The 12,892-nt window shown below is 40.1% G+C and overlaps 1 protein-coding gene across 1 annotated transcript in view; it reads right to left on the minus strand.

Annotated features, from left to right (window-relative positions):
- Positions 1-12,892, minus strand: part of ARHGEF28 (Rho guanine nucleotide exchange factor 28) — a 109,610-nt gene that overhangs the window by 45,492 nt on the left and 51,226 nt on the right. Inside the window, exons 10-14 of the mRNA XM_050716398.1 lie at positions 8,866-8,996; positions 6,504-6,805; positions 3,364-3,559; positions 1,943-2,054; positions 262-342 (exon numbers count right to left, since the gene is read on the minus strand). Coding sequence (XP_050572355.1) covers positions 262-342; positions 1,943-2,054; positions 3,364-3,559; positions 6,504-6,805; positions 8,866-8,996 — 822 coding nt within the window. The remainder of the gene's footprint in view (positions 1-261; positions 343-1,942; positions 2,055-3,363; positions 3,560-6,503; positions 6,806-8,865; positions 8,997-12,892) is intronic.

Below are 12,892 nucleotides of genomic sequence, written 5' to 3' on the forward strand. Positions count from 1 at the left end.
CTGTGCCATGTTTAAGGTTAGATACAAACTTAAACACGCTCCACTGAATCAGCATGTCTTCAGACAAACATGTAGTTCAGGTTAGCAAGAGCCAGAGTACTTATCAAAGAAGCAGCGAGACCAAAACAGCATCTCAGTTAGCTGCCAAACAAAACCTGTGCAACAGGATGCTTTCTGAAGACACGAAGGCCATGGTGCCCAAAGAAGATGAAGGCAGCTTCATGCAAAACAGCGCCGTGGGGTTGTCGTTGCAGTACTTACTACAGGGGTGGAGCAGAGACACTGACTTAGAGAGTGTAAGAGCCTGAAGGAGGGATCGACCACTGTTCATGAGCACACCATCTACAGAGCAGGGACAAATCCTTTACTGTTACAGCCTGGTAATACCTTCTTGAATAAAAACAGGCAGCTGTTTTAAACCTGAGCATATCAAAAAGCTTCCCTCAGAAATGGATGGGGATTTCCCATTTTTTCATCGTACTTGGTGTAAGAAAGACCAGCCTGTTGCCATCATGCATTCCTCTATTTGACTTACACCACATTGCCATGTACAGGGTCAGCAGTGCCTCCCTCTGGCATGGCCAAGCCCTAAGTGAGATGCCTCATGAGCTGGCAGCTGGGCAGAAGGGGCAGGTTTTCAGCAGGCAGACACCTGAATGGACCTAGACACAATCCCTCTGTAACCTGCAGAGGACAGAATGAGTTAGCCCTCTCATCTGTGGCCCTTGCTCCCAGCAGCTGGTGAGTGCAAAGAACGCTACATTTGCAGTGTGGGCTGCACAATGGCTTGTTTCCAACAGAGAAGGAGAAGGTTTCCAACAACACAGGGAAATGTCTAGCACTGACAGTCCTAGGGGGAAGGGAGGAGAGAATGGACAGGATGTGGGCTCAAGCCCAGATCAGGTTGGAGCAGGTAATGGTGTCTGGATGAAATTTAATGTTCTGTGACACCAACGGCCCTTTGGCAACACGGTCAAAGGAACTCGGTTTTAACTCTAAGCACACACATTACAAGGCTTTGCTTATCAGCCATCCTCTGCTTCTGTGACATAGTTTACTTATTTCCTTCTGCCTTGCATTTTCAAAGGCTTTTCACTAATCTGTCGGATACAAATAGTTGCAAATACATAAGTGGCATGACAAAATGCAGCACAACTACATGCTGCAGCACACAGTACTCATTTCAAGGGGACATGAAATCTTACTCAGAATAAAGCATGTTAGAAACAATTTGTAAGAAATTACAGGTTAAGCAGAAAAGTCATTTTTGACAACACCGGAATAGAATGTGATGTTCTTACAGAATTTTCTGTGGGAAAACACCTGTTCACTCATAAATTTGACAGCTCGGTCTGATCAGAAACAGGCTGAGCCCAACCCTCAGCCTGAACAGCATTCAGATGCCATATGCATGAATCCCCACCGAGACACCTCCAACTTTGCTTGAAGGAGAGGGTGGGTTCTGATTATGGAAAAGACCACAAAACCACCAATTTTAGAGATTCCCCAGGATCTAAGGGAAACTGGGGCCACTCGCCCTCTCCGACTCTGCTTCCACATCATCCTTAGCCTTCTTTCAGTCTCTGTTGGGCACACTGCAGGAGGTTAGGGTAAGGCTCTTTGGAAAAGAAGATTACTGTCTGCATTACCTTTTCTGACTAATGCTCTCACTGTCCCGGTTCATATGTCCTCCTAAGAATCAGCTGCTGTATTGGGGGATGGCATGAGGGGGTAGTACATGGGAGAAAAGCAAGGGAAGATGGTACAGGAACCTGATGGCAACCAAACCCTTTCACGGGCACTGGTGAGGTCTATGTGTGCATGGACCTTGTGCACACAGGTACCAAGGGGACACAATGGGCCTGAGTAAAGACATCAGCACTGGGTCTGAAGCAGGTAAACATGGGTGCAGATGAAAAGCAAAAGCAGAGCTGGCACTGACCTTCATTTGAATCACCAACTGTGAAGTCCCGAGGAATGCAAGGTCTTTCTAATACACCTTTTGGCGAGGAGCAGGAATAGGAGCGTGACCGAATTCCAGAAAGTGAGCATTCCTACAAGAAATTGCAGCAAATGAGAACCTGTATTGGTTTGAAATTTGCCAGCAATGGAACCAAAATAAATCAGTGGCAAAATTTCTAAAAGAGACAGTTGACCGTACACATATATTTACTTGACTTCATTAAAGTTTTAAATTCAAGTACAGGTTTCGTCTACTTTGGATTCTTAAGAGAGCCTGCCATACTTCTGACATAAGAAATTCTGGTATATTTCAAGAAATGTTTTTTGGGTGCAGGTTAGACTAAGCGGAAGCTTACATCTTTCTTCAGTTTGGTGGCAAGCACCATCCAGCCAGTGTTGTGCACCATTACATCTATCTGATGACCAAGTTATGTTTTTTTTCCTATGGGAACCACTAATTCTTTGTGGTTTAATACCACAAGAACATTTCATATAGACTAACACCCTGTCCTGGTAATTAGTGATAAGTCTCGAAGAAAGCAGTTAGCCTCTTTCTCCTTTTCTTCCGTACTTTTTTTGATTGTGCTTGAAAAGACATTCTGATCCCCAAATATGTCAATGATATGGCTTGAAAGGAACCCCCTCTGATTTTTGATACATCATTTAAATTTCAAGAGACGCTACTCCTAAACTGCTTATACTGCTTTTAAAAGTCTCCCTAACAGAATTCAGTGCTCTTGCTGGACTTTTTTTCTCCCTTCATGTAATTATTTACTGAAGGTCAGATAAAACTATAGTTTCATAAGTAGCCTGCCTAATAAAATATAAAGAATCTCTAAGAATATAAAATAACTCTGTATATGTGTCAGAATTTGACAGAAATGGCACCAAGGTCTAACGAAAACAAATGTAGCCAGAATGCTTTAGGAAACTGTAACCTGGAGGAGAGATCTGCACTGGTCATTGTACAAAACCCAGCTGACTCTCCATGAGTCCAGCAATTGTTTTAAGGTAGGCAGCAGACTGGATTTATTCTTTACAAAGCTGTTACCCTTTCACATAACTACAGCTGGTTAAACATTTTCTAACTCAATATATTTCGGTTGGAAAATGCTTATTCACTGAACCTGATCTATTTCCTCTGAAACAGTTCTGATAAATGATGCTTTTCCAAAGCTGAAGGCAGTCTCTGGTGGCCCCTTCCCTGGGCTGCTGACAAGCCTGGCCACAACCATGGAGCTCCTGCTCCACACCCCTGTCCATGCTGCTCTCTGGAGAGACTAGCAGCCATGACTTCCACCTGGGAAGTGATTTTTCACTTTCAGATTCCAGGAGTTCCTTGTATGTTTTCAGTGACTAACTTAAAAGGACGACAATCCACATCAAAACAGTATCAGATACCTTGGGCTGCAGACTGGTAGATAAGGAAAGCGATTCTGCCCGGCTGATGTTAAAATCACTGCTCATCTCAGAAGAGTCTAATCCATCTCTGCTGCAAGCCTTCACATCTGAAGGGCCGAGGGGAGGGGAGGGAACGTGGGGTCTGTCCAAAACACCTTCGTTTCCACTGTTTACTTCAAGGTCATCAAGACTTGAACTGAAGCAGACAAGAAAGTCTTTAAGTCTCATGGATTCTATGAATCAGTCTCAACCTCAATGCCACAAAGCAAGGATACATCTGCATACTCTGATAAATGACAACCCAAACCACTGCGATTGTGTCAGGCTAAGTCACACTCTGAGTGCCCTCTCATGTTTCCAGTCACCTGGTCACTTTGCACAGGACTCATCTGACCTAACCCAGTGGATCTGCAGTACAGATATTTGCATTGTCCAAGTCACCCAGATTCCCACCACATTTAGCCACCTCTGGAGGATGATGTTCAGAACCGTGATAGGCATCTCCCTTAAAAGGAGATATTTTGTTCCACACAAGTACCTGCCTATCTACATAAACAAGAAAGAGAACCAAGACAACTAGCTCAGATCTCAATAGGAAGATACATAGACACGTGGATTTTGCTGTGTGCCTGTGTGCACATGTGTGTTTATGTAAACCATACCATGCAGCTACTCACAGAAGTCTTTTCTACACCTGTGAATTGATGGAGGATGGAAGAGAAAACAGAGATCTGAAGGAGGGTTTGAAATAGTTTATGAGATTAATTTCAAAATATATACATTTACAATATGTATATACATACATAATATATGTATATATAAATGTATATGTATATATACATATATATAAATGTATATACAAATATATACATTTACATATGTAGGTGGTGAGGCACTGGAAGAGGTTGCTCAGAGAAGCTGTGAATGCCCCATCCCTGGAAGTGTTTGAGCCCAGGTTGGACAGGACTTTGGGCAACTTACTCTAGTGAAAGGTGTCCCTGCCCATGTCAGGAAGTTGAACTAGACAGTCTTTAAGGTCCCTTCCAACCCAAACTCTTCTGTGATTCTATAAACATATTCAAAAATCTCTGGCTAAATCAATATATCAAACATCTAGATAATTTGATTGGCAGGGGTTCCTGTACAGAATAGGACAATAAGACTTCTCAGCAGCATCAGGCTGTGAGGGGTCACCCACGTCGGGTCACATTGCCTGCACATGTGAGTTCATGGTCTCTTCATCAGTGCTACTGGAAAGACCGGTTGACTGCTTGCAATAACATTCCAGACTTACAACATAAAACTTTAAGTTATGTGTGGTATTTCTAAATAGCCAGAGTTTCTACCAGAAATATTAGCACAATAACTTCTTCCCACACCACTACAAATCAGTTTGCCAAAGGAGGAATCTATCAATACTGTCCAAAATTACTTCCTTATTACATTTCTGAAGACCATCTTTCACAATGTTTCCAAGTAATATCATATGTGACTTCTCAGAAATGTTATTCAACCGTATTATCAGTTATTGTCATGTTTTAAAACTGGAAAAGCAATACATGTCTATGTCAATAGGCAAGCAGTGCATGTCTTACTAGGGGTACCTTACCCGGGAAATTTTTCTGACATAAAAATATGTTTTGAAGATCTATTAATTAACTTGCCGCATCACCTCAGATCCTTCAAGGAAGGTGCCACTGAAATTACATACTGATTTTCTCATTTTATGTACAATATTTGAATCACTTACAATGTGGATACATCAAGGTCAATCGCATCTCTCTGAAAATTCATATAAGCTCTTAAAGCTCATATATAGCTACCTGACCTCGGTCTTAAAAAGTTAGGAATAACTAAACAAGCATAGGAGAAAAAATGTTTATGTCAGAAAGGCAGAAGAAGATTATTTATAGTAGTCTGCATTTTATCCCCATAGCTAGTAAAACAAAAAGGTCTGAGAAAGATCAACTTTTAGTCTAATATTTGTTGCCCTATCTGCAGCAAAACATTCCTCCCAGTGGGATTTTATAGTTGCTTAAGGAAAGCAAAACTATGACAGAGAAAATGTTATTGATCACTTTGAATCACATTGATCAACAATGATGGATAGCCTCTACTGCTTCCTTTCCAAGTGTTTTTACATAGATATGGTGCCCTAGCTCCAATTAGTCCAAACACTCTTGAAAAGTGGAATTCAAATTCAAATTTTCTTCTGTATAAGAAGTAATGGACTTCAGGTCTCTTCTACCCAGAGAAGCAATACAGCATTTTTGTTGTTGTTGTTGTTTTGTTGGTTGGTTGGTTGGCTTTTGTTTGCTTATTTTTGGTTGGTTGGTTGGTTGGTTGGTTGGTTGATTTTTGTTTGTTTGTTTTGTTGTTGTTTTTTGGTTGGTTGGTTGGTTTGGTTTTCCCCAGGGTATTAACCAATTGCTAAAAACAAAAATTACCATTTCTTCTTCAAAGCCCTCTCTGCATTCCTGAAGCCAGCCAGTTCCCAGCATAACCTAAAGACATTTGAGAGAGAGTTCTCAGAGAACTGGCTCTGCTGGCCTCAGACTTTTTGTATCAGCACAAGAGCAGAAAAGTCTGAACCTATCAGAAACATGAACTGTACTGTGTACTATGTATTTTGAGGTAAAAAAGTGTATGAATTCATGAATATGTTGTTCCTTCCATACATCAGTGCCGAGAAAGAAAAGACTCCTGCAGAATTCAATGGATTGTGAATTATTCCCTTAATGACAAATACAAGTGAGAAAAACTCGGGGTGAAATTGCAATTTCTGACAAAAACACCACAATGGAAACTTACAGTGAAAAGCTGGTTCTTTTTTTTTTTTATATATATATATATATATATAACATACGAGAAAAAAGGTTAAAAACATAAAATTTGCATTAAAAATTAATGTACTTAGAAGACACCTTTTGTTTGTAAATAAAATAAAGTAAGATAAATAAAAGTCTTCATAACTACCATACAAAAACAGATCATTAAGACAATTTAAATATCAGTTAATGAAAACAGTGATTATACTCTGCTAAAAATATTTCTTACTTCAGATTCAGCCTCATCTTTTTAAATAAAAGGTTATTGTAAACAATCCTTACTCTGGCCATATTATTGAGTCAATTCCATACCTTCTTTTTTTCATGTCAGCATAAAGTTGACCTCTCTCCTTAATAAATCCATGGGTCTTGAATGGAATGTAGGAATCTGGTCCATACAGATCAGAAGGTAAAACAGTATGCCTTAAACCTACATTTTCTCTGTTTTTTACTGACATTTGATTTCTTTCATTGGGATCACATCTATATTGGTCATTCTCCTCCAGAGATGGAGACGAAGAGCTCTTTGCCATTGACGCTGAGTTGGTGGAATTCAAACATGTTTCACTGCTGACACCATCTCCATGAATGTAGTTCATCTTTGAATCCCCAACCTGCAGAGAAAAAGCAAATGCTCGTAAAATATAGTAACAAGATATATTGTCAAGGAACAAGGACCAGATTAGTTTGCCATTCTATGGTTATTTCATTTTTTTTCCTCTGTTACTTTTTGTAGCATGTGAATTTATAGCTCCATCTTTTTATAGCACATGAACTGAAGACAGATTATATGGCTAAGAGGTTCTAGACCTTGTGCTACTTTTTTGCATGACAGTAGTAATGGATTGATAGTAATTGATGGTAACAAAAAATCTTGAAGTCAATCAAAAAATATGCATAATACATTAGTGTGGGGAACATATGAAAGAAAATTCAAACTGTGCAATTTAATTTGGAAAAATCAGCCTATACATTATGCACTCTTTTATGTTTTCTATACTGGTTCTCTAACCTTTGAGATAAAAAATGCGTGACCTGAAACTGAGGTTCTCCACATACGGATGAGAAAGGAATCTCTCTTTTTTGTCATTAAGCAGTTGCAAGCATGAGGCATCCCTTCTTTGGCACAAAACCAAGAATGCAGCTAGAAATTGTTTTCTTAGGAACAGGGGTCAGGATTTAGACCCTGGTTACAAAGATTAATTCTTTATGAAAATAAGGTTGAAATTTCCTGTCAAATCTAAATAAGATATTCAATACAGTTTATTGTCAGTCTTTTAGTTAGACACCACTGCTGTCTAGATAGATGCAGAATAATATTGAAAAGCCAGTGAAGACAACCTCCCAAAAGCACCTGTATAAGCCAGAAGAAATGAAGGACTGGAAGTGTTTCCAAAGTCCTGTTTTTTCAGATGATTTATTACCTTCTCTCCAGCCCCACTTGAGATGTGTTATTCCATTCATAACAATGTTTCTCATCATAAGAGATGGAAAGAACTGCTGACATTTTTACAGCAGTCTATAATTGCAATCAAAGGTACTTCTCTTGTGCTGTGCAGATGAGATGCATAAATGAAAAATTCTTCTCCCAGGTTTTACAGCTGCTCCTCCCTCCAACGTTATCACTGTGCAGGCAGTGTTTCCACTCCACACAATCACAGAGTGGGTCAGTGGCGCAGGCTGAGCAGCGCTTAAAGGAGAATTTTGCCCCAGTCAGCAGTTTAATGAAGTTAAAGTGGCTACATGTTGAGCTGTGAAAGGGTAGTGATCCAAACTGAAGGTCCCACCAGCAATATACTCTGGTAACATCTGCATTTCTGCAGCTCTGTCCTTACCAGCACAATATTGTTAAAATCAAAGATTCACTGATATGCATAAAGAGTACCCTGCTATTTACTCACTCCTAGGTTATTATTTCATGCATCTCTCAGTAACCTTAGGTGCATTTTGAACATACTGACATCTGACAGAAACTTCTGCCTCAGCAGTCATGAGAAACTAGGACTACAGTGTGTGCAGTGCTTGAAGCATTTCAGGAATGCGGAGAGGGAGAGGGAGAGGGAGAGGGAGAGGGAGAGGGAGAGGGAGAGGGAGAGGGAGAGGGAGAGGGAGAGGGAGAGGGAGAGGGAGAGGGAGAGGGAGAGGGAGAGGGAGAGGGAGAGGGAGAGGGAGAGGGAGAGGGAGAGGGAGGCACAAAGGCACGAAGGCACAGAAAAGAAAGAGAGAGAGAGAGAGACAGAGAGAAAGCGAGAGAAAGAAATCACACTTCAAAATCTCAGCCTTTTTCTAACATTACGATCTTATCATTTCTTATTCCTATATTTAAACTTTCACCCGATGCAAAGCCTATAGTACATTACAAACAAATAGATCACTTCAGCCTTCACTAAAACACAGCCACTTGCTGCCAAAATTTTGCAGCTGTTCAACTACACACAATGACTAAGGTTGGACTAGTCCCTCTTCCCCAGGTTATGATACATAAGTGTGACTGTGAGGAGGTATTTCAGGTGCAACGCACTGATCTAAAACACAGTTTGGTCTGGACACTCTAACTTCCAGTGCTGCTAATAAATTGATAAGAAATGTGAATACTAATCCAGGAGCTCTGCATCAACTCTGAAACACTGACTTCAGCTTCTCACCTTTGTGTGAAGTTCAAACATAAACTTACTTGGTCTACTACCATGCAGTTTGCATATACTTCATCTCTTCCATTCAACATGGCAGAAAGTCTGGCTGCAGCAAAGAAAGTAGGTGGAGTTTTTAGCTTCTTAAGAACATCAAAGGTAGAATGTCTCTGCTCTGGAAAAAATAAATTGTGGAAAACAGGCAATTATTTCTCAAACCATTTTCTTTTTTGTATAGTGTCATAAAAAAATTGAGAAATTTAACTATTAAGCACCAAATCTTAAGATTACAATTTGAGAAATGTTTGCGTGGCGTCTCAAACATCTGCCAATTTCTTAATTGCCTAACACTTGGTATATGTTTCTAGAAGCCTATAGTCAACAAAACTAGAAAAGATACCACAAAATGATTCATAAAAAGTAAGTGTTCCTGCAGCTTGGCTAGGAAAACCTTCAATTTTCCTACCAAGCTAGAACTTTGTACAGTCTTTCTGCCTGCTGGAAGCTTTCTGCCTGCTGGAAACAACGTAATCTTAAACCAGTGAAGTAAATCACTGTTCTTAAAACAAACAAACAGCAACAAAATTGTAAGAAAGATATAAACAAAATACTACTGATAGTGTCTTTAGAGGATGACAGAAATCAATTAAGGTTTGATCTGTGAACATAATGTTTGGGATGAAGACTGCACATGATCTGCTTTTGCTACTGAAATGATAAACAATCAGTTTCAACAACGATCAATCATTAACAGAATTTAAGGACTTATATTTCTATAGTATGTTCATGACTGCAAATATTACTGAAAGCTGTGTGTGCTGACTCTGTATTTCAGAGTTTTGAGTGGCAGAAAACGTAACCAAGTGCTATAGAAACAGTCAATCTGTCCTTTAGGTACAGTTCTCTTGAAGCTGCATTTGAGTATGAAGAGATGCACCAATCTAGCACCTGAGCTGGTCATCAAGGCCTCATAGTATCTTCTGATTGTAGAAGGGGCAAAGTTTCACAAAGTGGGAACCAGCCCAGTTCTAGAGAGTATGAAAACAGATATATAAGATATATTTCTAGAACAATGGTTCTTCTGGAAGATGCCATGCCTATGGCCATCAGATTGCAAGAAGAGTTACAAGACACTGGATTAGAAACTACACTTGACAAGATTTGGGACATTTGTTCCTTCAAAAAAAAAAAATCCTGGACAATGGCCAAAAATGCAATGCTACACCACAGCTTTTATTTCATTTTAAGATTCTATCTCATAAAGCCCATGAACAGTAACCTCTATACTTAGAGAAAACTGGAAATTCCCATTTAGAAATGCACACTATGAACTATTTTTCTTCTAGTCCTGGCAGGCCTTGTGGGATCTCATAGCATTAAAAACATCCTTATACCTCTCATTTTGCTTCTTCCCTCCTGTAGGATTTTTAACATGATTTTAGTGACTGCCATCTTGAGACTTGCTAAAGCTACAAACCATTTCCTTATGCCTGCCAAAATCTTGAAGTCTTTGTTTATAAATAGTGTAAACCATTGTTTTCTACAGCAATTCATCAGACTTTGGCAGCTAAAATCATAAGGAAATGTGATTTGGCAAAACAGGCAGTGCTTTCTTGTGGCAAGCAAAGTTTTCTGAGTGCTGATCTTAAACCAACAACCACTGAAGAAAAAGATATCAAGCTCTACATTGCCTCTTGTGCATCCACTGTCTCCACTGCCTCCCCCAGGTATTAGCCTGGTGGGTACAGCTGGGAGGGTGGCATTTGGCTCCTGTGCTCAGCTGAAGGAGGTTCAATTATATACCCCAAGCCAGTCTGCTGTTAAACATGCCTCTAAATATTCACCAGAGTTTTAAGTGAAAAGACGAAAGAAAGCAGGGCATTTGGGGCTTTGTGATGCAGCATGATTCCACTGAACCTCCTTACCTACTTCCCCCTCCAATTTCAAACATACTTGAAGTGATGACCACATTGCACTAACTGTGTTAACCAGAAAACCATTTCAAGACTTTGCTGAATGCAGGGGAGAGCATTATTAATTACACATTGACTGTGCTAGTAACTTATTTCTACTGGAAAGGCCAGCTTAGTTTAAAGGGGGACAAAACCATAGCAAATTTCCACATCATGCACTGAATTCCTGGAGCCCCACGAATTGCTTCCAGCCTGCATAATGAACAGTTATGAGTCATCATCGGTCTTACGGGGACCATCAATACCTTTCATCAGTTTAAAATGACAGCAGGTAGTAATAGTTCACTGCACTTGGTGACAGTGTTAAAGCCCAGAAAGGCCTTTTGTTGTTGTTATTTGAAAGGTTAGGAGTATTGACTAAATGTATTTTCAAACACAATATCTCATACATATCCCCCACCCTCCCCAGTCAAAGGTGTTGTTATTCCCATTGCAGATGCAAACTCCAGCATGGTGTATGAAGAGATGGTAAGACCGGCATCTCTTTTGGCAATGAAGGTGTCCCAAAGAGATCTAGTTCTGAAAAGTGTTGGTAATGGACTTCAGGATGCTTATTAAGGAAAACACGACCCAAATATGACACAGAAGAAGAGACCCAGCCCTCTGCTGCTGAAACAACCCAGCAAGCACACCTCTGATCAACAACCCAGCAAGCACACCAAGCTGATCCTCCTTCTCAGAGCTGAATGCTCTGTGACAGTATACTGTGCCACAGCCACCAAAAAGGAATAAAATAAAGGCATGTCTCCCTTTAACAGAGCATGTGGATCTCTGCCATCTGCCTGGTAAACAGACAAGAAAGATGTATGCCTTGTTTAGATGCAGGTGAACAAAAGCCACAGTGCTGAGAAGGATAATCTCCAAACATGGATAAAATAAAAGATGTGGACCACCGAATAACTAGGCACAAGTTCTCTACAATTTCTGTTATGTCATGTTGTCATCAAGGTTATTCAGCAAAAGCTGCACATTTTAACAGGCACAAAAGCTCGTGAAAATACTTTAACTTCAGAAAACACATGATCATCATAGCGGTAATTTAAAACATGCTTAATACTGGCATAAGAAGATGTATAGCCTTGAATGACCTGTTTTGGAAAATGGTCCAAACCAGTATTATGACCAAAGTCATAATACTGACTTTTACCACAAAAATCAAAACTTAAATTTTCTGAGAAGGCACATAGCAAAAGGGAAGTGAAGTACATCAGTGTGACCAAGCTGAGAGCCAGGAAAGAAATTACAAATTCCCTTCTTTAGATACAACGAATAGTTTTCAGACAGCTCATCACATTTACCCCCAGCAGTCCAAATAGGGGTTAATGTGTAACTGGAAGTAAGAGAGGTATGAAGTCAGAGAAGAAATGGAGACAACTAAATGCATGGGTCACGCAGGACTATGGAAATGTTCCTCTAAATCCAGAGATGGTTACCTGAATTTCACAGAAGTCCACAAATTCCTGACAAGGCACCAAAAAAGCAATATGCATATTTGGAGATGTGGACTGTATGGTTACTTTCAACCATGTATCTTCATTCCTAGCCTGGAGAGTCTTAGTGCTTCATTCAGACAATGCAACCACTCCTGGGAGTAAAATTAAACAAGTACATAAGAACAGCACTACACTGTGAATAAAGTGAGGCAGGCTTTGAGATGCTGTTGTCACAAACCTGAACGTGACATTTAAGTGTCCTGAATCTGTGGAGTGGAAAACTAAAGCACTGTGTTTCCCGTATACATCGTGGAGACAGTCAGGCAGCTGTATGCTAGAAATCTTATCCAGGATGTTCCAGACGTGATGCTACAGTAGCCACTAAGAAACACAGACAATAAAGGCACTTTTTAATCATCACCTTTGATCTTTGTCACCTAAACCTGGATGAGAAGAGAGAGATCTCATCCACTGTGGGATTCACAGCCCTGACCACCCTCTCTGAAGCAGGTACCATAGCCGTTTGCAGTAAATCAATGCGTATAAAGGCAAAAATAAGCGGGTGACTCATTTTGTACAACACCAAAATGCAAAAACTACATTTCCAAACTAGAGTATGCTTAGTTTCTTAGTATGCTCTGTCCTGTGAAGACTGAGAGGTCTCC

Source organism: Cygnus atratus, chromosome Z (genome assembly GCF_013377495.2).
Source record: "Cygnus atratus isolate AKBS03 ecotype Queensland, Australia chromosome Z, CAtr_DNAZoo_HiC_assembly, whole genome shotgun sequence".
NCBI classification, from domain to species: Eukaryota; Metazoa; Chordata; class Aves; order Anseriformes; family Anatidae; genus Cygnus; species Cygnus atratus.